This window comes from Euprymna scolopes, chromosome 15, assembly GCF_053919585.1.
Source record: "Euprymna scolopes isolate OS-2025 chromosome 15, ASM5391958v1, whole genome shotgun sequence".
In the NCBI taxonomy this organism is placed as follows: domain Eukaryota; kingdom Metazoa; phylum Mollusca; class Cephalopoda; order Sepiida; family Sepiolidae; genus Euprymna; species Euprymna scolopes.
Genome location: NC_136496.1, coordinates 109,147,797 through 109,173,758, shown reverse-complemented (window position 1 = coordinate 109,173,758; position 25,962 = coordinate 109,147,797). Strand labels below are relative to the sequence as shown.

The following is a 25,962-nucleotide window of genomic DNA, read 5'->3' as shown; positions in this document are numbered from 1 at the left end:
CAGTGATAACTGTTCAAAGAAAATTACGTCGGCATTTTAACCTAAATCGACATTAAGCAGTTCCAAAAATTGACACAGTTCTAAACTGGGTCCATTTTCATTGCACAGAAGGCACACTGCAGAAAAAAAAGTTTCTTGAGGCTCCAAGAACAGTAAGGCCCCTATAAAACGTGCAGCGCACTTGAAAAGCTGTTTCCAGGAGTCTGAAGCAATCAGAATCCGTCTGCCGCTGATGGAATTAGTGATTGCTCTGTAATTCGCCACTTACATGAAGAGCCCCACTTCCCTACATACAGATTAGCCATCACACAAAAAGCATCAGCAAGCAGACTATAAGAAGCGACTTAGATTTGCACGTCAGATGGACAGGCTTTTCGAAACAAATGACAATCTCATTTTTAATGAGTCATGAAGCCAATTTTTATTTGGATGGAACAGTTTATCAACAGAACTGTCGCTACTGAGCACGAGAAAATCCTGAAAGAAACTGCATGAAAAAAAAAAAACACTTCATAGCAAAATTACAGTATGATGTATTATAGAAGAAACTGAACATATGTTTTTGAAAGATAATGCTGGAAAATGTGTTACTGTTTATTGAAAACGTAACATCAGCAGCACAATAATCTCTTTCTGCTCGAGTGAAGACGAAATCGAATTACAATCCAACATGTGTGGTTTCAGCAGAATGGAACGATATCACATACCACCAGGAATTCAATGAACGTTCTCCGAGAATTTTTAGCGAACGGCTTATTTCAAGATTAGCTGACCATTCATGCCCTCCTTTGTCCCCAGACTTGTCCAAATTGGATTTGTTTTCTTGTGGGTATATATTAAGGAACGTGTTTAACAATAAAAACTACGTAACGTTGAAGCATTAAAGGAAGAGATGTGTCTTAGAATTGCAGAAATTCACACCTGCTATAGGAAGTAGAAGCAAACTTTGATAAACGTATCTTTACTTGCATCGCTTAAAATAGACATCGCATGAAAGATAGCATAGTCCACACTTGGGTTTCTAAAATTGCAATTGCTTTTTAATAAATTGACGAAAATATAATCTCATTTTTCAATTAAAATGTTTTAGTTTATATTTTCTCAAGAAACGTTTTATTACTGTTCCATTTTCATGTTAAAGTTTAATGGGAAAATATTTTTATCATATTATATATGCATATATATATATATATTTATATATATATTTATATATATATATATATATATATATATATACTTATATACTGATTTTTAAAATTAAAATTGAAAAATACGTGTGTATATATATATATATATATATATATATATATATATATATTGTTTATCCCATTCAATGCATTAGAATAATACAACAATTTTACCAAGAGAAAAAAAAAGCAGCGAATAAAAAATTTACACGCATCCATAGGAATTTCGCAATATTTATCTCTCTCTCTCTCTCTCTCTCTTTATATATATATATATATATATATATTAATATGAATAGAAAAAATGTACATATATTTTCAGCTGTGTTTGCTGGAAAAGTTTGATACAATTGCACTGAATGTGTTGCTGAATGGTCCAAAATATTCAAGCCACGTCCATATTTCATTGGTCAATGGCTGCCAACTCAAATTCAAAAGATACCACCATTGTGGGTGCATTTAAAAAAAATGTTATGGGAAGAAAAATACAATTTACACTATGAACCACGCATCAATAAAAATACAATAGTGTACCATAGTGTATGTACAAAAGTAAAAGTGTGATAATTCATAAAATATGCATTTATATATATAATGGCAAATATATCAGGTACAACTTAGCGCACGGATCCGAACATTTCCACGGATTCTCATGTCTGTATGAGATAAAATCGTAATTATTTATTCTGCTATTGTTTAATCCTTTACTGGCTTGAATACTGAACAACAGCATAAAAAAATGGCCATGTTCTATTAATTTATTGAACTCGGTGAAATAGTCGAACAAGGAGCGCCAGTTGTAACTTTTTTTCGAATTATATCAGCTCTGTAATATATATATATATATATATATATATATATATATATATATATATATATATATATTAATTCATGGCATTGAGCTCAGTTAAAATAACATATAATTTTAAATCCATTAAATTATTTAATTAAGATCTAGTCCACCACCTTACAGTTGTTAATTATTTGTCTGACCATCAATATGGATTTAGGCAAACCCGTTCTATATGCAGATATCCGAACTGTAAGCTCTGTACGTATATATCATGCTCTGGATAAAGCAAGGAAGGTAGGGCAGTAGCGCTAGATAAATCTAAGGCTTTTGACAGAGTGTGGCACGAGAGATTCTTGTATAAGAAAAGAGTACAGGTCGTCTTTGATGGACGTACGTCATAACAATGATATAAATACGTTATATGTATAGTTTACGTTAGGGGTCGATCGTTGGACTTTTATTATCCCTGATATTCATGAATGACCTCCCTGATAAAACTGTCTCTGAGTTGGTTATATTTGATGATGACACCACGCTCTGTAGCAGGCACGAGGGGAAAACGATATATGAAGCAATAGTTGAAACTCTAGAGAGAAAACCTCCAGTCGTAGTGCAATGGGGACAAAAATGATAGTCACATTGACTGCTGCCAAGACTAAGTTTATTAACTTTAATAATTACAAGAAACCTTCGCAACCACTAATAATTATGGCTAATGATACAATATATGAAAGTACTTTATGTAAACTTCCTAGCTTAAAGTTCATAGGGAACATGAGTTGGAACATATACATCAAAAACATTGCCGCAGCTGCTGCGAGGAAGTTGGACTCTCTCTTCCGTGCTAGAAAGTTACTTAAGCCTAGAAGTATATTGTACCTCTACAAGACTACCATTTCCCCATGTATACAGTAGTATTGTCACATTTGGGCTGTTGCATCTGCTACTAGTCTCTCACTCCTGGACACTGTTCAAAAGGGTCACCAATTTAATATGTCCCGAATTGTCAGTTAGACTTTAGCCTCTCTCCCATCGACGAAATGTTGCATTCCATTTCTGTTTTATAAGTATTTTAGTGGTAACTGCCCCGACGCACAACAAGCCCTTGTACCCCCTTGACGTAAATACCTTCGAAAAACCCTTCAATCAGCAAAATCGCACCCTTACACACAAGAGATCCCCTGATGCCAGAAGGCCTTCTATTCTTACAGTTTTTCCCCCAGAACTTCTAGACTGTTGAATTCCTTTCCGGTTCCTGATTCCCTAACTGCACTGCAATACAGAAGCTCAAATGTAAGTAAAAAGATATCTTGCTTCTCAACTCCCTACATAGTATCTCAGAAAATTATGTCCCAGATAATAGTTCCCTATATCAAATTGGCACCGTGCTGGGGTGAAAATGTAATAAAAAAATTAAAACTTTAAATTGTTTTTTAAACGAAATGTTGTGCAGAATTAAAGCGGAATCAAAATACATTGTCAAATTATTTTATCTGTTTTTGGGTTGAGTTGATTTGGAAGCTAGATTTCGAATGAAATTGTTGTTGAAAAATATATGCAACTATGTAGCCAATAATGTGTGTATAAACAAGGAAATATATATATACACACAGCCTTACACCCTTCTTTGTTTTACTATGCACTACTATATGAAATGCTGGTTTTTGAAAATTTTCAAACGATATAATGCTTGAAATTGTCGAACTAGACATTGAAACAATTGTAACGTAAAATGAAATACACTTTTTGTTGGCATCAACACCTTGTCTTGATGTTTTGATTTTGCAGACACAGTATATATATATATATATATATATATATATATATATATATATATATAGGTTTACTAACTACATTATAATAATAATAATAATAAACTCTACTCATATATTAAGCACTAATAAAGTAAATACTGCAATATATAAATTTATATGTGCGGGTGCATGTGTGTGTTCGTGTGATTGGGTGTGTCTGTGCGAGAAATCATTTAGAAGCCAATATCGATACAAGATATTTTTTCAATAAATGAAAATAACATATTTCGAACTCAATCAATCTTTTTCTATGAAACACAAACATTTTTTTACTTTTTTTCTTCATGTCAAGGTCTAACGATGTTGTCGCCATAGACATCCGACTTCCACAAATGTTATCGGAAATTCTCTTTAAATGTGCTAATGTGTGTAGCGGAAACGTTGATAATGCATTCACAGTTATAATTATTACTACACTTGAAGTATCAATTAATGGTTATACTAAATCCCGACGACGATTTAATATTTGTGCGTACAGGCGTAATGTATTATACTACATATGTGAAGTGCTATATATATATATATATATATATATATATATATATATATATATATATATATATATATATATATATATATATAAGAACAAGTAATTAATAAAACATGTTAAAAACACTTTGAAAAAGAGTTAAAAACATATTTATTTTGCCGTTATCGGATAGTTTACCCTTCACTAGACCATCCCTTCACGTGAAATCACCTTTTTCTTCCCTCTCATCCCTCTGTTTCACTATTATTTACGAAGTAAGATCTATAATTTACTTGTAGCTTCATTAAATACTTTTGCAAGCAAAATCCGACCCCGCATTTTGCTAATCCCTACCCTCCGATGAAAAGTATTTCCTCGAAACTCCGCGGATTAAGGACTATGCACTTATTTTGTGCTTTCTTTTAAAAATTAAATATGTTTTTAACTCTTTTTCAAAGTGTTTTTTAACATGTTTTATTAACTACTTGTTCTTATTAAAAGCTCTGTTTCCTATTTGGTTTTATCGAGCTTTTACATCTGGTTGAGATTACTTTATAAATATTAACTCTTTAATATGTATAATATATCTTAGATTTGCCATCTTGGATTACTTGGTAAACTTAATTGTAATTTTTATTTCATTATATATATATATATATATATATATATATATATATATATATATATATATATATATATATATATATATATATATGGTTTTTATTGTTACTCCAGCCATCGCACTTATACGAATAGATGGTAAAGCAGCAAATGTACAATTTTATAGAACATATGTAGCAATAATTATAATTAACCTTATGTTTACTGCTAATTTGTTGGATCGATTTTTTTTTCATGTTAAGCATTAATTCGTTTTAGTAATTGTTATTTTTAAACTGTAATGCAAGGGTTATGTTTAAATTCCATTCTAAATTAAAGGAAGAAACAGAGGGAGAAAAAGAAATTTGATCACAGTTGTAAATAACCCGGATGTTTCTTTGTTACTTACAATGGAGAGTTTCCCTCTGTGTGTGTGTGTGTGTGTGTGTGTGTGTTGTGGGTGTGTGTGGGGGGTGAAAAAGAAAGAGAGAGAGCGAGAGGAGAGAAACGGACTGATAGAAACTATTACGATAGGTACTAATCAGTTGATATTTTGTTGGGTTTAATTATGTCGAATCCTTTCACCAACAGTAATACTACATCTAATAGTAAAAAACGTCTATAGACCTGAACTGTTTTAAGATTCGTCTAATCTGAATTATTCGGAGCACTGTTCTCATATTATGATGCGAGAAAAAGACCCAGGACGCTAACGGATGTCGTATTAAAATTATATAAATGATCAATTTCCTAAAATAACCGATCGATTTTATTGCAAACTATGTTTTCCCCAACGCATTTTTATTGGTTTCTCTTTTCAGCAATTAAAATATGTTTTCATTAGACTTTCATGAAAAAAAAACCCCGTAAAAATGAACGCACTAATTATTTAAGTTAAAAGTGTGCCGGGCAGCGCCAAGTATAGACAGGTAGTTTATATATATATATATATATATATATATATATATATATATATATATATATACACACCCCACACACATATATGTATATATATATATACAATAACACACACACACACACACACACACACACATATATATATATATATATATATATATATATATATATATATATATATATATATATACTAGCAGTTTACCCCGGCTTTGCTCGGGCCCTATATACTGTTCATAACTTTATGTGCATATGTATATGTTAAAAAGTGTGAATATGTACGGTAATGCCTTTCTATATAATAGGCTTCCTTAACTACAATAGAGAAAAGTTGGTAGAGCCAGCAGATATCAAGTTTTTTTTTACATTGACCCCAATTTTGACCCCTTAACATTTATTGTTTTGAGCACAAATTAAATTAAAATGTTTTTACCCATGTCCAAGTAAGCTACATCTAAAATTTGGAGTGTTTAGAAACAGAATTGGCGGAGGAGTTTAGAAGAGTCTGCAAGGGTCAACCCTATAAGATTTAACCTTTTGCCAGCCAAAGTTTCGCCCCAAAACTGATTAAAAAGCTTACTGCATGTTTTATATATATATATATATATATATATATATATATATATATATATATATATATTTATGTAAATATATATATATATATAAGTAAAATGTCAAATGTTTAGACCCACAATTGGCTTAATAGTTTGCTAGAGACAGCAAATTATCAACAACAACAACAACAAAAACAATAAAAAGGATTGCCCTATGTCTGAATGCACTTCATGTAAAATTTCAAATGTTTACACCAAAAATTGGCTGAGTAATTTGGTAGAGACTGTTGAGGTCAACATTTTTTTAACTTTGGCCTCAATTATGACCCCTCTAGTTTATTGTTTTGGGCTCAAATAAAATTATGAAGTTAAATCCATGTCAAAGTAACCTATATCTAAAATTTTAAGTGTCTTGAGCCAAAATTGGCGAAGAAGATTGGTATGGTTTTCAAAGATCAAATCGTTGAACTTTGCCCCCATAACAGCCAACTTTCTGACCTAAAACCGATTAAAACGATTTTCCCAACACTGAGTACCCCTTATGTAAAATCTCGAGTCTGTAGATCGAAATTGACAGAGTTATTTGGTAGAGAAGTGTACAAACACAGAAAGACACACACAGACATTTTCACTTATATATATATATATATATATATATATATATATATATATATATATATATGTATGCATGTATGTATATCTGTCTATCAATCTACTATTTTATAAAAGTCACTTTATGTGATATATATATATATATATATATATATATATATATATATATATATATATATATATTTCTCTCTATCAATCTACTATTTTATAAAAGTCACTTTATGTGTGTGAGTTGCTTCTTCATAGGTTCCGAAAAGGCTGAGCCCATCTTTTGTAAAATTCACAGAAAAATGTGTTTTATATGTCTGGAAGTGTTCTTAGATATGTTTTGTACAGTAATTCATCCGATAAGTATCGAAAATTGAAGAAATCCGATCTTAGAAATAGTCTTTATTTCTTAGAGATTAGAAACACTTTTTGCAGAGGAACATTTTATGTTACACCGGCAAGGGAGATAATAGAATTAAAAAAAAAAAATTATCGCCATCTGGAAATATACCTCAATGGTAAAGCATTCGACTACAGATCGAATTATCCCTTGTTGGATCTTGGGTGTGCCTCACCATTTTATCCTTTTTTCTTTCTTATTAATGAGATCCGTTTACGATAAAAGAAGAGGCACCATTTATAATCGACGTAATTCATTTCTTCGTTTGCATATTTTAAAACATAACATTAATCAGAATTGACTTTTCAGGGTATTCATCACCAAGGCCAAATATTAACTGACGTTGTATTGTAAAACACATACAGAATTTGATACACAACGTTATCATTATTATTTTTTATTTTTATTTATTTATGCATTTATTTTTGCGAATTAGTCCACCGAGCGGATTATTTCTCGTAATATATAATATTCAAAAGAGGATTGATAATTATAATAATACATACGCAATCTTCTTAAATAAAAATACCATGTTTAAGTGTATTGTAAGATTGGGCAACGCCGGGCGTCCAACTAGTATATATATATGTGTGTGTGCGTGTGTGTGTGTGTGTGTGTGTGTGTGTGTGTGTGTGACTACTTCATTCAATCACATAATATACGAAGATATAATTTTATGCGTAATTTTTTAGTATTTACGTCAACAGTGCTCAATACATAAGTAGAGCAAAGTAATAAGTTAGGAAAATATAAAAATATATATGGCAATTAAGCTACACAGAATATTCCGCAATTTCTTCATAAGCCTGGCGAATTCTCACGAGAATGTGACACGAAATATTCTGTGTAGCTTAATTGCAATGCACTGTTTATACATATATATATATATATATATATATATATATATATATATATATATATATATAGTAAGCTGAAGTAGGTAGTCCTGGGGTCAACATATTCTTCCGAATACAGAATAGAAAATAGTGCACTAATTACTGGGAATGCATAGAAGGTTTAAAAGCAAGACGTGCACGTAGTAATATGAACGTATGCATAGGCACATGAGGAAAAAATACGTGTCTTGCTAATGTATTCTTTTTCGCCCAATATTGCCTTTCCCCCTCTTTAAAGCTAAAAATATCGCAAAATTAATTTCGATCCACTGGAGTTTCAGTCGATTTGAATGATTGAAGAAGCTGAATTTTGAATTAGATCGCAGCTGTTTCCGAAAATATTTGGGTATATATATATATGACAGCCCCTTTAAGAAATTCGTTTCTTATCGTTGAGCACTTTCAGTTGAATTAAAAGTCGGTCAATTTAGCTCTTATGCATAGATCATCGTATAACGATTTGATCACTGTCTGTCTGACGTAATGAACATTTAAATTAAAATGTTTAAAATTCAACGCTATTTCACACGGTTAATGGTAGCCGAATGGATACGGCCTCCGCTAATCGAGCCAGAGATGTCTCGTGTCGCGGGGTTCGAATCGTTCGACTGGTAGTAATCGTGACACCCTGCACTGAAGAATCCCGAAAGGATGAAACACTAGTGTCTGTAGGTATTTAATTATTATAGTAAAAAAATAATTATATATATATATATATATATACATATTTCTGTGGCCTAACAATATATACCAACCCTAATTTAAGACGCTCAATTACAGAGCAATATAGTGAATGAATGACAAAAGAATATATTTCAAAGTTCATGATATTGACCATCTTATAATTTATTCCTTTAATTCAGTTGGCGTTCTTGTATTCTTGACGGTATCTGCTTCGTAACTATCTGTTTTGTTCCTATTTTTTGCTAATGAATTAAGAATAAAATATATTCACTAATTGATATAATACTTAAGTGGTTGATTTTGTGCGACGAAACAGATACTGTCAAGAATTGTAAATGTCAACTGAATTTAAGGAGAAAATTATAAGATGGTCAAAATCATGAACTTTGGAATATAGACTTTGTCATTCACTTACTATATATATATATATATATATATGTATATATATAATATATATAATATATGTATATTACATATATGTGTGTGCGTGTGTGTATATGTATATAAATATATTTAATATATATATATGTATATGTATATATATATATATATATATATATAAAGTCCGCCCACCTAACTTGTAACAAGCTATCACGTGACTATAAAAGTCCGCCCACCTAACTTGTAACAAGCTATCACGTGACTATGTATATATATATATATATATATATGTAATTTTAAAAAACAATTTCTACATTTATTTCTGCAATATGCCTGAGGATGATAGAAGCACTTTTGTCGAAAGCGCTCGCGATTATGGATTATACAATTTCCAGAAGCACACAAAAAGGACTATTCGGAGATTGGAGAAGATAAAAAGGAAAAATGTAAAACAGAATAATTCAATAATATTTGTCTAAATGAGAAGCTGCTGCCTAAATGTACACAATATATATATATATATATATATATATATATATATATATATATATATATATATATATATATATATATATATATATATAGATGGATGCCCGGCGTTTCTCGGTTCTACAATACGCTCCAACATAATATTTTAATTCATGCATGTTGCGTATGTATTATTATGAAATCAATACTCTGTTGAATATTATATATTACGAGGAATAATTGTCCAGGCGGAATAATAAGTAAAAGACAATTTAATAATAATAATGATAATGTCGTTCATAAAATTCCGTCTGCGTTTGTTTACACTATCACGTCAGCTGATATTTATGCTTGACGTTCTTAAAGATAGTGTTCCTTCTCTTACAGATAAAAAGGAAGAATTTTTATAGGTGAATATTTTACGTCGGGCCGGCTTAGGTTACACCGGTGTAACATAAAATATTCACCTGTGACAATTATTTTTTATCTATAAGAGAAGAAAGACTGTTTTTTTAAATCGGATTTTTTCGATTTTCGATACTTATCGGATGAATGTTTGTATCAAACATATCTAAAAACACCGCCAGAAATATAAATTACCTCTGTGTTAAATTTGCAAACAATAAGCTATGAGAAAAGAACTCATACACACACAACTTGACGTTTATCTGGTAGTAGATATATACAAAGAATTATTCTACACTCGTTAGTATTAACACAATAAAATAATCGTAGTTATAAAATATCTTATAAATAACATAGTGCAGATGCTTACTGTAGATATACGATTGATTAGCATAATTCTGTTCCGTCTGCTTGCTTCCCACCTGACTACAACTTGGATATCTTCAAGTCCAACGTTAACAAATTCTTAATGGACCGCCCCCTTAAGTAAACACTTCATCAAATCTCCACACTAACGTAATGTACTTGCAATAACCCTTATATCTGAGTGGCTTCCGGGCCTTGATAAGTGTTGACCACTGTGTAAAAAAAAATAAAAAAAAATTAACCAACCTACGGTAAATTTTAGGGTATTTTCATAATCAAAAAGAACGTTTCAAGATGGAGTTTAGAACCTTATGATTTCTTCTGGTACTTGTAGTTAATAAATGCTATTGAACTAGCCTGGTTCGTGTAAAGTTTGCGGAATGAGAAATATATTACATCACTAAGTATGTTTTTATAAAGTTGATATTTTCTGTATAGTTCAAAAATTAGTTTTTGGAGCAGTAACACCAATAACACAGCGAATTAATTTATTAACATTTCTATGACAATAGTGCACATTGTATCTAAAATATCGTTCGTAAACGAATGAGAAAAATTAACAAGTACTAATAATTACTCAAAATAGAATATTGTGCTACATAGTTCAATACAAAAAATAAAATCACACGATAAGATACAATTTTCATTTACTCCTTCAGTCTAACACCTACAGGGTGACCCCCCCCAAAAAAAAAACGGGCCCTGTGTAAACTTTATTAATTAGAGTTGGGGCCCGTTTTTTGTCCTGTTTCTTTTGATTTCTTCTTTTTTTTTTACATAACGTTTCGCTGAATTATCTTCATCGAATAACCGCTGCATATCGAAATCACGATTTCCTATCTAACACTATTACATCAATGGTCATACATTAATTTATTAATATTGGAAAATGAGACTTGATCAAAGGGAGATAACTCTCATATTCTGAGTCAAGTTTACCAGATTATTTATTTAAAGCCAAATCTTGCACATTTGGTTATTTTATTTTATCTTTATTTATTTAGTTTTTAGTAATTTGGTTTTTTAAAATTATATTTGGTCTATTACATACGGACTAACTAAGGAAGGGACAAGCAGAATAGTATATAAATTATTCAATTGTATATCAATAGCAATTAACTAACTACCCAATCGTAATTGCTTTTACGCTAGTTATGTACTTTCTAGTTCAGTTTTAACATGTTTACGATTGAACGGAAAATACGTTTTGTTTATCTTACAGTGAGTTTTTTTTTTCTAACTGATCCTTTTCTGCCAGTTTAACTCTTGAAGTGTTACTTGCAGCAGTGGCAGAAGGGGGTTGCGCTACATAAAAACAAATCACTGATTGATAATCAGAAATACAAGGTAAGAATCGAATCAGAAAAGTTGACAGAGTTGGTAAGAATGAAACTTCAGGGTCAGTTTGAGCGAGATACTAAGGCACTGAAATGTCAGGACACATGGTATTTTCTTTCTAAAGGTGACCTGAAAAGAGAGACAGAAAATCTCATATTTGCTGGACAGGACCAGGAAATAAATAATAATGCAATCAATAGAAACATTATTGGGAAGGACTGTTCTGATAAGTGTATGCTGTGTGGTATATCGCTCGAAACCGTGTCACACATTGTTAGTGCGTGTTCTACACTTGCTCAAAAAGAGTACAAACGCCCCCATGACAAAGTATAAGCAAATCTGCATTGGAGTTTGTGCCAAAAGTTTAGCATCCAAGTGACGGACAAATGGTTCCAACATCAACCAGAAGCGATAATGGAAAATGAGGACATTAAGATCCTTTGTGATTTCATGATTTCGTGTGACCGAGAGATAACTCATAGGAAACCGGATATTGTAATTATGAGCTAAAAGAGCTAAATTATTGATGTGGCTTGCCCAAACGATATCAACTTAGCAGGCAAAAAAATGTGAAAATATAGATCAGAAACTGAGGGTGGAGATTGCTAAGTTGTGGAATAGGAGAACGTCAATCGTGTTAATCGTCATAGGTTCATTTGGATCGATTGTAGATGATCTTGAGAAACAGTTGAACTCATTTGGGTATCAAGTGCAACATCATCGTACTCCAGAAGTCAATTCCGCTTCGCACTGCAAACATTCTACGCCAGGGGCTTTTCATCTAATAGACTCTTTGACTATTCTCACAAGGATTTGGTGTAAAAGCCCGTTCTTGAGTGAACAAAAAACGGTGTAAAACATAACGGTCCTGGATATGACCTAAAACTATATGGTGAGGGCCCCAGCTTGCAGGTCTTAGGGAGTGTGGAACCACCCTTTAATTGCCATTGCTCCCAGGTCCACTCTGACCCGGAGTGGTAGCACCTGTTAGGGTCCCAACTATGGGTTAAATAGATTACGACTTAAAAAAACAAATATACTATATTAAAAAAATCGTTCTTCAAAATCACCAGATTCGGCATTAAATAACCTGAAAAGGGTTGATATGCCGTAAAACAAAACAACCAAACCGTAAAACATAACAACACTATGATGTAAATAATAATAATAATAATAATAATAATAATAATAATAATAATAATAACAATAATAATAATAATATACAGCTATAAAAGCATCTAAAATTTTAAGGATAACCCTCGCATGCGGAAACGAATCTAAATCAGCCACAGGAAAGGTGAAACAAAATTACAAGAAAAAAAAATCGAAAGAATATCAAGTAAATCCAAGAAACAGAAACTATCATATACTGCTCCCTTCCTAAAATACTCGTACATGGATGTAGTGGAATTAGTTGCCATTACTGATAACACAGAAAATGGTCGTGAAAGATCGAAAGATCGATGTAGGAATTTCTAAACGAGATATTCACTGGAAGGGTTACGAGAATATTGTAAATTTCGGATGCGTATTGTCGCTCAAACTTCAGAGATCAACCATCTTTGTTATTGAGAAATAACCGGTAAATATGTGCTGCGATGCTGTAACGTGATTTAAAAAAAAAAAAAAGAAAAAGCGTAAAGAGAGCTGCAGATGTAGACAGTTCTGGTCACTCAGAACTTAGGGAACACCACGTGTTTTATCTGTTAGAAATAACTGACTATGACTTGCGTGAACAAGTCTACTGAATAACTACTACTACTACTACTACTACTACTACTACTACTACTACTACTATTACTACTACTACTACTACTGCTACGTCATGTTAATTGGTCCAGAAAATGCACTAAACGGCTAAAATTACTAATCAAGGTAAAAAAATAAGGCAACGATTAGCGTTAAGTAGATAAATCCCTACCCTCTTTAAGAAAGATTGCACATAGCGCGTGGAAATTAAAGACAAGAATAGGAAATCGGGAGTTACGAGGCTGTTTTAAATAAAGCCAAGATCCACATTCTATCCTTTTCTTATATAATAATAATAATAATAATAATAATAATAATAATAATAATAATAATAATAATAATAATAACTAGCTGGACCTGTGGAAATTCCACAGCGGCATCATTCATATGTAATATATTGCTGCTATATTGCTACTGGGCATTATATGGACGTTCAGCATGAATGAGGACACCATCATATTATTGTAGCCCTTTTGTTAAAGCTATAAAAATATTTATCTAAGCAAGTCTTTATATTAATACAGTAGCGTGTAGAACAATAAAAAGGTGAGTTATTTATTTTTTCCTATTTTATAATGTAAGCATGACCGTTAAAAAAACAATATGAAGTAGTGATTTAAAAAAAAAATAGATGAGTTGAGTGCCATCATCTATAATAGAAAACGAAACCAAAACGTATGAAGAATTCTTGGAAAAATTATTTATTACAATTGGCTCTCTCTACCGTGCTAGAAACCTACTTACGCCTGAAAGTATCCTGCACCTCTATAAGGCCACCATTCGCCCATGTATGGAGTACTGTTGTCACATTTGGGCTGGTGCATCTGCTGCTTGTTTCTCACTCCTGGACAGGGTTCAAAAGAGAGTCGCCAACCTAATAGGTCCTGAACTGTCATCTATGCTTCAGCCTCCGTCCCATCGACGAGATGTTGCATCCCTCTGCCTGTTCTACAAATACTTTAATGGTGAATGCTCTGACGAACTGCAAACACTTGTACCTCCTCGACGTAACTACCCCCGACCAACCCGACAAGCTAGTAAGTCTCATCCCTTTACAGTAGTGATTCCTAGGTGCAAGAAAGCCTTTTACTCCAATAGTTTCTTCCCCAGAACTGCAGGTCTTTGGAACTTCCTTCCGGGATTCTGTTTTCCCAACTGTACTGATAAGCAGAAGTTCAAGTGTAATGTGAACAAACATCTTTCTAGTCATCTCCCTTCATAATGCCCCTGCAAATTAAGTCCCTGATAGTAGCCCCCTGCTTCAAAGTGGCACTGTGCCTTGTTTGGGGTGAAAATTAAATAAAAAAACATGGAAGGACACAACAATTATTAAACGACAGCCAATCAAAAAAGATGTAAGCGTGACACACAAAGTAACACAAACGCTATCGTATTAATTTATAGATAATAATACACTCTCTTACGGGAAAATTAACTGGACGCAATCACAAGTGTAAAAGGCACATTAATCCTAGGAGTATCTGTGAAAGAAAAATAAAAGTCAATAGACAAGACATAATATATTTGTCAGTACTGTTTGTTTGCCAAATAATTCAAAATCGTTCTAATATAAGAATGTTGTTACAATGGTTTACACAATACGGCACACGACAGAAAGACTTAACCAATAATAGTGTAACAATGTATCCATCTATGCTAAATGTTGCTTAATCAGTCGACGGCCATTTCTGTTAAACCAAACATTCGAACAACAAAAAGCCCTTCCATTGCACTCATTTTAAAACATGTTCTTAATAAAAGCACGCGTTTAAAGTAAATTCATATAAGCCAGCATGAGACCTCTTTGTTTACCGACGATTCTGTTGTCGGTATCCTTATAGGAAGTACATTCCCGAATCAGGAAAGCTAATTACATAAACTGCAAACCATTAACGCGTCACTTACAAGTTGAAAGAGAAATAAAACAAAATTTGCAATTTGAACCAACATTTAAATCCAAGAGAACTGAAACTATTAATCAGTTAAGAAAAATAGTAATGATAACAACCTTAGCTGATGCCACATGAAATACCCGTGAGGGGCTTAAGATATTAGAAAGATCGAGGAACGAGTGCACTAATCAGACCTCCACTGGAAGAATGCAAAGTGTACTTGGATATTAGAGAGGCTTATTGCCACTCTAATTTCATAGAGGACCAATGATCGTTGCCACCTAGAAATTAACGGTAAGTGCCAGTTGCGAGAACGCAAACTCATTTGAAATGTTTCTAGAAAAAGGGGCACAGTGTTAGGTATCTGGTAAGATTTGTTGTCACTCAGATCACAGGGAACACTCAGTGATAATTAGCTTTGTGATAACCGGAGAGAAGTTTAACTACCAGAAATTCCATTATCTGACATTAGCCTCTTACGTTTAAAAAAAATCTACACGGTCGGGACGGATCAAAGAGGATGCAAAACCAGAAAGAGAAAGAGAGAGAGTCAGTGAGAGACAGATTGAGAGAGAGGGAGAGGATGAGTATCCAGGCGTTCATTGAAAAGGCACGAAGGCACTTGAATCTTCTAGAGACTTATTGAAACCTAATTTACATAGAGGGTCAACTATCTGTATTAACGAAAAATTAATGGCCAACAGCCTTTACGATAACACCACGTAATCATTATTAACAAAGACGAAGAGTACTGAAAATCTGGGGAGACTTGTCATTCAGATTCCAGGTAACGTCAGTGGATACTGCATATACTATAAAAAGTAACTTTTTCATGAAAATAAAAGTTGTTCAATAAGTTAAAATAAAATTAAATTCCTTCCCCGACTCTCAAAAACCAAATATCAGGTTTCAATCCGCATATGCCTGTCTAGCCGCATTGAAAGGACGTAATTCAATGAAATATTCATTCTGTGGAATCGACCTCTGCTCTGAATCTATTCCTAAATTTATTACTCTGGTCATGCTGGTTTCTTTTCTAAGAAAAAAATCATATTTTTCTGAAGAGTGTATGCACGAAAAGTGACGGTATTGACAAAATAATAAATTTTGGTTTCTGTATAACGAAACGGATCTGTAAAATATGTACCGAAATTTAAGCATGCCGAAGGAACTTTTGCATTAAAAAATAAATAAGTGTGTGTGTGTGTGTGTGTGTGTGTGTATTAATGATGACTCGACTCGAACATTTTTCCCTATACTGATACTGTACTAAATTCCTGATTTTTATTTATTATTTCGTAGGTTGTTTTTTAATTTGTTTAATCATTTAGATCATTGTAATTATATTTTAAAATTCATGGGAATAGTTTTTAACACGCTTCGAAAGTTCTGTGTAGCGTCCTCCTTAGAAAAAATTCAAAGTGTAAAATTGTATATATATATATTTATAATGTATTTGAAATGTATAAGAGCGTTTACGCAGTTCATTTTGGTGACAGTTTCCATATATATATATATATATATATATATATATATATATATATATATATGTATATATATATATATATATATATATAGAGAGAGAGAGAGAGAAATATACGGTTGGTTTGCATGATACCCAAGATGGCCGACTTGTAACCACGTTGGTATAAGGATTTCTTTTCCCTAAACGAAAACACCAGGTTTATCATGTACAAAATTGACTTTTTGTTGATAACATCGAATAGAAGTAACATTCAACGAAATGATGATGATAGGAGACTTTTATGAACACATAAAATCATAAAATTGTTGTCCCATTAACGAAACGGCTGTAATGAATAAATCCAAGATGAAATAAACAAAAGTTACAATTTCAACATAGTTTTGTACTATATATGCTCTGCACCTATACAATAGATCCATTGAGCCTTACTTCAAATTAGCGGTGATTCAGTTTGTTAACATAACAGCCTCCACTCGTTAAACGAAAAAGTATAGATTGAAATTAACAATATTACAAAAGTAAACATTTATGGGGAAACGATTTCTTTGGATATCACGTTTTACTAAATTTTTCAAGTAATTCGGAGATCACTTCATCGTTTGTTTCATTTGTTTAGTGTAATTTTCATAAATATCAATTTGCCCCTGATGATTTGTTGAATGGCACAATGGACCATATCTTCCATCACTACAACAAATAACGTGTAAGACACTTATTACAAACATATACATATAAAATAATTTTTAAATAAAAAATTAAAAATTATAAACACAAAAAATAAACATAAACCATGATGGGGTTCGTTCGTATTACAATGTTCCTTTCATTTTCATATTTACCGAAACTCCTCATCAGACGGGATGCAAATATCTATTCTGCAGAACAAAAGCAGGCACAAATAAAACGTGTATATATATATATATATATATATATATATATATATATATATATATATATATGTATATATATATGTATATATATTTATATATATAATAAAACAAAATGACAAGCAATAAAAATATAAAGATACAAGATAAATAAAACACATATAACAATAAAATAAATTAATAAATGCAAAAAACACTTCTATAGTGAAAATGAAATATGAAAAAATGAAACATTTAGAAATGAAAAAGTATTAAAACAATTATAAAGTTGAAAATATTACGAAAAATAATTTTAAAAATATACAAAAACTTAAGAATACAAATGATAATCGAACATACAGAAATAAAAATACACTTAGCTTCACATGCTTTAAACTGGTCCACATGCCATATCCAACAAAACATATAATACATGCAGTTTAAAAAGCAGAAGTTAAAATTCAATATGGACTCCCCCTTGAATAGGTTCTTCGGACATATAATTATTTCATTTATGGTTTAAGGTTTCCACTAGTTTAGAAGGATGTTTATGATTTAGCTAAGAAAGACGCACTTTCTTACATACGTATATACACGTATTTAAATGGTCAACTGAGGAGAGAGACATTGTGTGCAAACTTCTTTACTACTTCAGTGTTTGAGAGCTAAATTGAGAAATTTAATAGAATATTCGAATATCTAAGTATCTGATATGGATATCAAATTATGTATGTATATATATATATATATATATATATATATATATATATATATATATATATATATATATATATGAGCAAACAGTTAATAAAATATGTTAAAAAACATTTTGAAATGATTTAAAAACATATTTAATCTGAAAAGGAAACACTAGTTAAATGGATAGTCGTTAATCCGCGGAGTTTCGAAGAAATACTATCCTTCTCATCAGAGGGTAGGAATTAGCAAAATTCGGGATCGGATTTTGCATGCAAAAGTATTTGATGAAACAACAAGTAAGTCAAAGATCTTACTTGAAAACAAAAAAAGTGAAGCATAGCGAATATGGCGAAGAAAAAGGTGATTACACATTAATGGATACATTTGGATTTTACCGTCACTGGATTTTTTATCTTCCACAAGACTATCCATTCATGTGTATCACCTTTTTCTTCACCATATTCCCTATGCTTCATATTATAAGCTCTATTTCCTATTTGGTTTTATCGAGCTTTTACATCTGGCTGAGATAATTTTATAAATATTAAATCCTTAATATTTATAATATACTTTAATTTTACCATCTTGGATTATTTTGGTAAATTTAATCGTAATTTTTATTTTATTTATTTTATATATATATATATATATATATATATATATATATATATATATATATATAGTACTTTAATTATAACTTATAAATTCTGATGTATTACTATTACTTTAATCGCATCGACCATTCCTTAAGGTAGCGAAAGCCTTTTTATGTATTGCTTAATTATAAACATTAGAAGAGGTTCTAATAGTTGATCGAAATGAAAACGTTTTCGTCATCAAACCTACTCAGCTTTTTTAAAACAGAAAGTTTTACAATCCTGCACATACTAAAGTGTATTATTACATCTAGATATCCATGTAAAACTATATTAAAGTTATTTTTATACCAACATTTTGAACTAATAACTTAATTTTAGTGTTTGATAGATAGTTTTGTTAATGAACGTGGGCATAGACGGCATCAACTGTAAAACATATGACAATTTAAACACTTTTTGTTCTGATTATAAGCACCACAATCTGCTACAATATATATGTATACATATGTAAAAACATAGATTAATACTTAGTTGCTGCAAAGCATATTAACACGTTACAATAGCATTAATCCAACATACACAGATCATAACATATAAATAATAATTAATAATTCCATTATAAAAAGTAATTTAAGTTTATAGAACGCAGTACAATGCCAACCTGTAACGGATAGACTCAAACTGAGCAACTTAATATATCAGAGTAGAAACAGTTATACTCTATCACTTTTATTGATCCAATTCATTTGCATATGTATAACCATGCACCTGTACATATACATTTCTATACAACATTTTACATGTAGAGTGTTCTTACTTGCGTCAGACGGTCAGGTGGTTTAGCATATATATATATATATATATATATATATATATATATATATATATATATATATATATATATATATATATATTGGTAAAAGAGTATTCGACCAACCTTAAGTGAACTAAAACAATGAGCCCCGAGAGGCCATTTAGATATACCTGCGTATCTTCGAAACAACCACCAGAAACCAATACATATCCATTTTATTTTACCCCGCAATTTCATAAACTCGATAAAGAAAAATACTCTTCCCACAATTTTGTGTAAGTAATGGAAAATTGAAAACTGGTACAACTGAAAAAAAATATGTGTTTTCCAATTAGCTAAGATCGATTCGTTTCATAACTTAAGCGATATATATATATATATATATATATATATATATATATATATATATATATATATATATATATATATTGTTTGGTAAAATATGTTTTTTCAATTATATTTCATTCTTTTTGTATACCAATATTTTTTAAGAAGCTCAATGTTTGTTAAATATAACAAAAGAGTATATGCATATATAAATGAATTAATGTATAGTTACATTCCTACAGCCAAATATTTATGTTTCATTCAAAATAAAATTTTGTTAAAATTACGTTACATTTTTACAGATTCGTTGCGTTATGCAGAACAAAACAGTTATTATTATGTCAATACTGTTTTTTTTCGTGCGTAGATTCTTTAGAAAAATACGAAATTCTTTGCTTAGATAAAAAAAAAAACTGTGTCACAATATATGCGGCAACAAGAAAAGAATTTCTATTTCTTCTGAAGAGTATATCCACGAGCAAAGACGGTATAATAATAATAATAATAATAATAATAATAATAATAATAATAATAATAATAATAATAATAATAATAATAGTTTGTTTCTGCATAACAAACGGGATCTGCAAAAATAAACCGAAATTTTAACAAGCTGGAATATCTGTCTTGCATGAAAAATAAATAATATATATATGACCCTCCGTCTTGAAGAAGCCCGCATAAATCGGGCGAAACGTTGATTATTCAGGTCCTTCCACCTCCATTTTATTTCATATATATATATATATATATATATATATATATATATATATATATATATATATATGTCTATATATATAACTATGTATGTATATATATATATATATTAATATTTATATATATATTATGCGTGTGTTCTGTTTATAATTATTACAATAATTTTACAGAGACATTCTATTTGCAATTAAGATATATAATTCCATGTAAATCTCGCTGATCAATCAAAGAAATGCAAAAATCGATGTTGATTATGATTCTTGAACCGAGTAATAAAAAATGAAAAGAAATACCGCAAAGCCGACACAAACATGGAAACAGTTCGTGATATACACATTCTTCAAAGGCTATCCTACTACTTTTTGTCAAGACAACTGTTTCTGATCAACCACAAGGCCAGTAAAATTTCAACATCGTAATACTAATAATGTACCTTTTATTGCATGTTCTATATGACCAAACGATTTATATATTAATGTGTCAGTGTTTAAAACAGTTGATGCGTCGGATATAGTGAATGTAAAAGTGCTCACTACCATGAACAGAGCTGATATAATAAAGAATAATTGTATATGGATGATGTCGACAGTTCAGGGTGCCGAAATTATATAGATAACAATGGAAGTCACATCCCAAAATATGTTTTTTAAATGATGCTTTTTAAAAATAAAATAGATATCCGTGTCTTGCATAGACAAATAAGTGTTATTAATGAACAAGAATATTCATGTTGTATGCTTAACTCTTCAACCTTTGTAAACGGTATTTGTCTCTGCAAAACGCGAATATGAGTTTAAATAGCACTGTTTTATTATATATATATATATATATATATATATATATATATATATATATATTAAAATAATATACAAGTATATATAGATTTTTTATACGATTTTATTGGAATTGCATTCATTTTGAGATGCCAGTAAAATAAAAAATAAAATATATATCATTTTAACCGTTAAAATATAAGACAAATTCAGTTTACCCATAATCCTTTTGCGCAAATGTGCTTCCTGTCAGCTTTTAAAAGCAAAAATAATATATATATTTAATATTAGTAAATTTTTAAAAATAATGCACGCTCTTTATGTTTAAAACGCGCATGGACAAAAATGGCTAACCATCTGTTTCAGCCAGATTCAATAAAACACTGTTGTAGAACAGTTCAGCAAGTATTGTTTGTTAGAAGTAAAACACTTCTGACCAAACAAGAATATAGAAATTGTGGCAGCGATAATCCATGAGAGAAGTGTATATTTTTTATAGTTATTCCCATAAGAACGTATCAAATAGATAAGCATTTCCCGTCAGCCTTTTAAAGCAAAAAGAGTATATTGTTCAATAAATTTTAATCAATTGTCATTTTGTAAAAAATATCTATATAATGGCTACCAGCTGTTTAAGCCATATTCACCAAAAACACGGCTGAGGAAACGCTTTGACATTTATTGGAAAATGAAACCCTTCTTACCGGCCAAAATAGACAAATGGATGAAACGGTAATTCAGTGGACAGAAGGGGGGGGGGCTTTTATTTGACCGCATTTATATAACAACAGACCATTTAGATATATTGAGCCTTGATTTTTCTTTGGAGGTAACAAGACCTGGGAATTGGGAGAGATTTACAAAGAGAGCACAACTGCTTTTTTGTAGATAACTTCATTTGTTGTATACGTTGTTGCTGCTCATGCAGTTGCTGCACGTATTGTTGAAGCCCCGGATGCTGCAGTTTCCTTTGCTGCTGTTATTGCGACGATTACATGGGGTTGCTGCTGCTGACTGTAGTTGCGGCTCCGGTTCCGGCTTCAGCTGCGGCCTCTGTCCAGTCGTTTCAGAGTTGAAAAGCCAGTACGAGTCGTCCAATGTTTCGCCATCGTCTTTTCCTGTCTTTTCTGTCCGTTCGTCTGTGTTTACACTGAAAACAAGCCACAAGGACGTCAGATATCACGACACACATATGAGTAAAAAAAAAAAGGTTTAAGAGGAGAGATTGCGAGAGAAAAAGTAGAATAAAGATGAATGATACAAAAAAAGATATTAAAAGGGAGTGGGTTTCAAAAGCGGAAGTGGAAGTACTGGACGAGAAGAATCGATGAATCATTTGGTTTTATTGATGGATTTGTTTTACGGCATATCAACCTTTCTCAGGTTATTTAATGCCGAATTTGGTCATTTTTTAGAACTTTTTATACTGATAAAATGACCTTCATCCACCGCTTTGGGCCATATTTCTCGGGTCAATTATAAGTAGTTAATAATATGAATTGGATTAGGAAGAATAATTGCTGTGAGTGCGTTAGGGTGGTTTTATATTATGTGGTTTGATATGACCAGCCGATTCATCGGATCTGGTATCATAGACCACCCGTCTAGCCTAGGTAATTGCCAAAGTAAAGGGTTTAACCATACATATCCACTTCCGGAGTTATAGATTTTCCAGCTACCAAGATCCCGTTTTCAAACTTCACGGGTTGCCAACTTCGGCTGACTGTGACCCCCCCAATGAAAAATGGGTGGAGAATGAAGAAAACAGAAAGAAAAAAGAAAGAAGGGGGAAATTGTTGTTTTGGGTTTGGGGGTTTGAATAACATGACTGAGTTTGGAAAAGCGAAATTAAAGAAGAAAATAATGAAATCTACGCTTGGAGCATTTTAGGTCAGGAGGACGATAGCTTCAGACAACCTGATCTAGATCGATGAAATATAATCGGAGAAAATCAATAAATGACTACACTAATAAGGGATTATAGAATTTGAAGAATAATAGAAGAATATTGTCTCGTGCGAAAAGGACAATGAAGGCGAGACCGTCAAAATGACGGATTAGAAGAAAAACAAAAATAAATAAATAAAAAACAAAAAAAACACAAAAACTCTGAAAATAAAAGACAAAAAAATTACAAACGTGAACATCTTTACAATAAATAATTAATACTTTCTCTCTATCTCCGTTATTATTATAATGTTTACAATATTTCGATCGCTTTACTCTCCGGGCTTCTTAATATGCATTTTTATTATAGTTGGTATCCTTCTGGTAATTGAAGTAATGAATAAAATCCTGTTCTTATTGTAAATATAACCTAGTTGATAAAGAATGAGCAATATTGTAGAACTATGGATTCTACCTAAAGGCTATGAGTAAGATCCTTCAGTGAATATGAACTAGTACGTTATAAAAAATGAGAATATTCTAATAGGAAAGGATTTTGTTCAAATTACCAGGACGCTGAACAACTATGCAAAAAGGCACCTCACGAATGCCGGAAAGAACAACCATCGAAATGTTGTAAATATAGTAGCTCATTGTAGAGAATTATTTACTAAAGGGACGGGTATATTTAATCATCTTTCATTTGGAGTTAAACATCTAATAAAGAATTCTTATATATATTTCGATCCTCTCTCACTCTCTGGCTATACATATATATATATATATTTATATATATATATATATATATATATATATATAAATATATATATATATATAAATATATATATATATATATGTGTGTGTGTGTGTGTGTGTGCATTTGTATCTGCGTGTGTCTGCGTGTATGTGTCTATAAGTGTGTATGTTTGTCCGTCTGTTATCAAGTATAGGAATTCAATAGAAATAACAGAAAGTATTAAATTGTAAAGTTAATAGTAATTTTTAAAAATCAGATACAAAGAAATAAAACAACATTTTTCACTCATTAATTTAATGAAGCTCATTCGGAGTGAAGTCCATTGCGTCATTATTTGTAAAAGCTTTCTTTTGAGGTTTGTCCATTGTTTTTATACAAGTATTTATATACGTATATATTAAGTTTATACATCGATTGAGGTGTGAAAAACTGAAGAATGTTATTCCAGTCAATTTACATTTTAAATATAACATACAAATGGTTCTTCTGATTTAGTGCATCTCTTATTATTATTATTATTTATTATTATTATTATTATTATTATTATTATTATTATTATGATGATGATCATCATCATCATCATTATTATATGATATTTAACATACATAACATAAATGGGGACTCCCTATTTTCACACACACATACACATACACACACGTATACGCACACGCACACACACACACACACACACACATATATATATATATCTTAAACATAGACGTTTTGTCTATTTATTCTATTTCTGATCCTTTTAAACTTCCAAATAACGATCCTAACTTCTGGCAGGGATCGATTTATCTAACAGTTCTTGGAAAATGTATAGTTTTAACGTATATATTTATTTCATTGGTTTTTTTTTTTTTGTTAACATATCTTTCCAAATATTTCAGGATATTAGAACTATACTACTGTTTCTGACGGTGTTTCCAAAAGAATGGAAAGTACTCAGACTTACGAAAAATATGGCGATTACATCAGCCAAACCCTATCAGAATTAAAGACTGTTATTGGAAAGTTGGAAATGGGCAAAAACAGTATTAATAGATAAAAAAAACTTAATTTTATTTAATGATATACACACACGCATATATATATATATATATATATATCTTTGTGTGTGTGTGTGTGTGTGTGTGTGTGTGTGTGTGTGTGTGTGTGTGTGTGTGTGTGTGTGTGTGTGTGTCCTGGACGTTACGCAAATTATAATTGATTCTATCTATATTCGGCTGAGGGAAATTATACAGGTATTACCTGATGTATTAGTAATAAAACTGTTTGAAAAAAAAGTGCATTGACTTGCGAAGATTGATTTCTATATTCAAAATCATAATAAATTGTGCCATTAATTCTATAATCATAATGAATTGTGCCATTAATTTTATAATAATAATAAATTATGCCATTAATTCTATAATCATAATAAATTGTGCCATTAATTCTATAATGATAATAAACTGTGCCATTAATTCTATAATGTTTTCAACAACACTAAAGCTCGGTTCGACATTACCTGTTTACTATTGAGC

General features: G+C 31.0%; 1 protein-coding gene across 1 annotated transcript in view; it reads right to left on the bottom strand.

Moving 5' to 3' along the window:
• Positions 1-22,546: 22,546 nt before the first annotated feature.
• The window catches only part of LOC145294062 (uncharacterized), a 321,134-nt gene continuing 317,718 nt past the window's right edge, over positions 22,547-25,962 (bottom strand). The window contains exon 2 of the mRNA XM_080141060.1: positions 22,547-22,942. Coding sequence (XP_079997186.1) covers positions 22,938-22,942 — 5 coding nt within the window. The 3' untranslated portion in view covers positions 22,547-22,937. The remainder of the gene's footprint in view (positions 22,943-25,962) is intronic.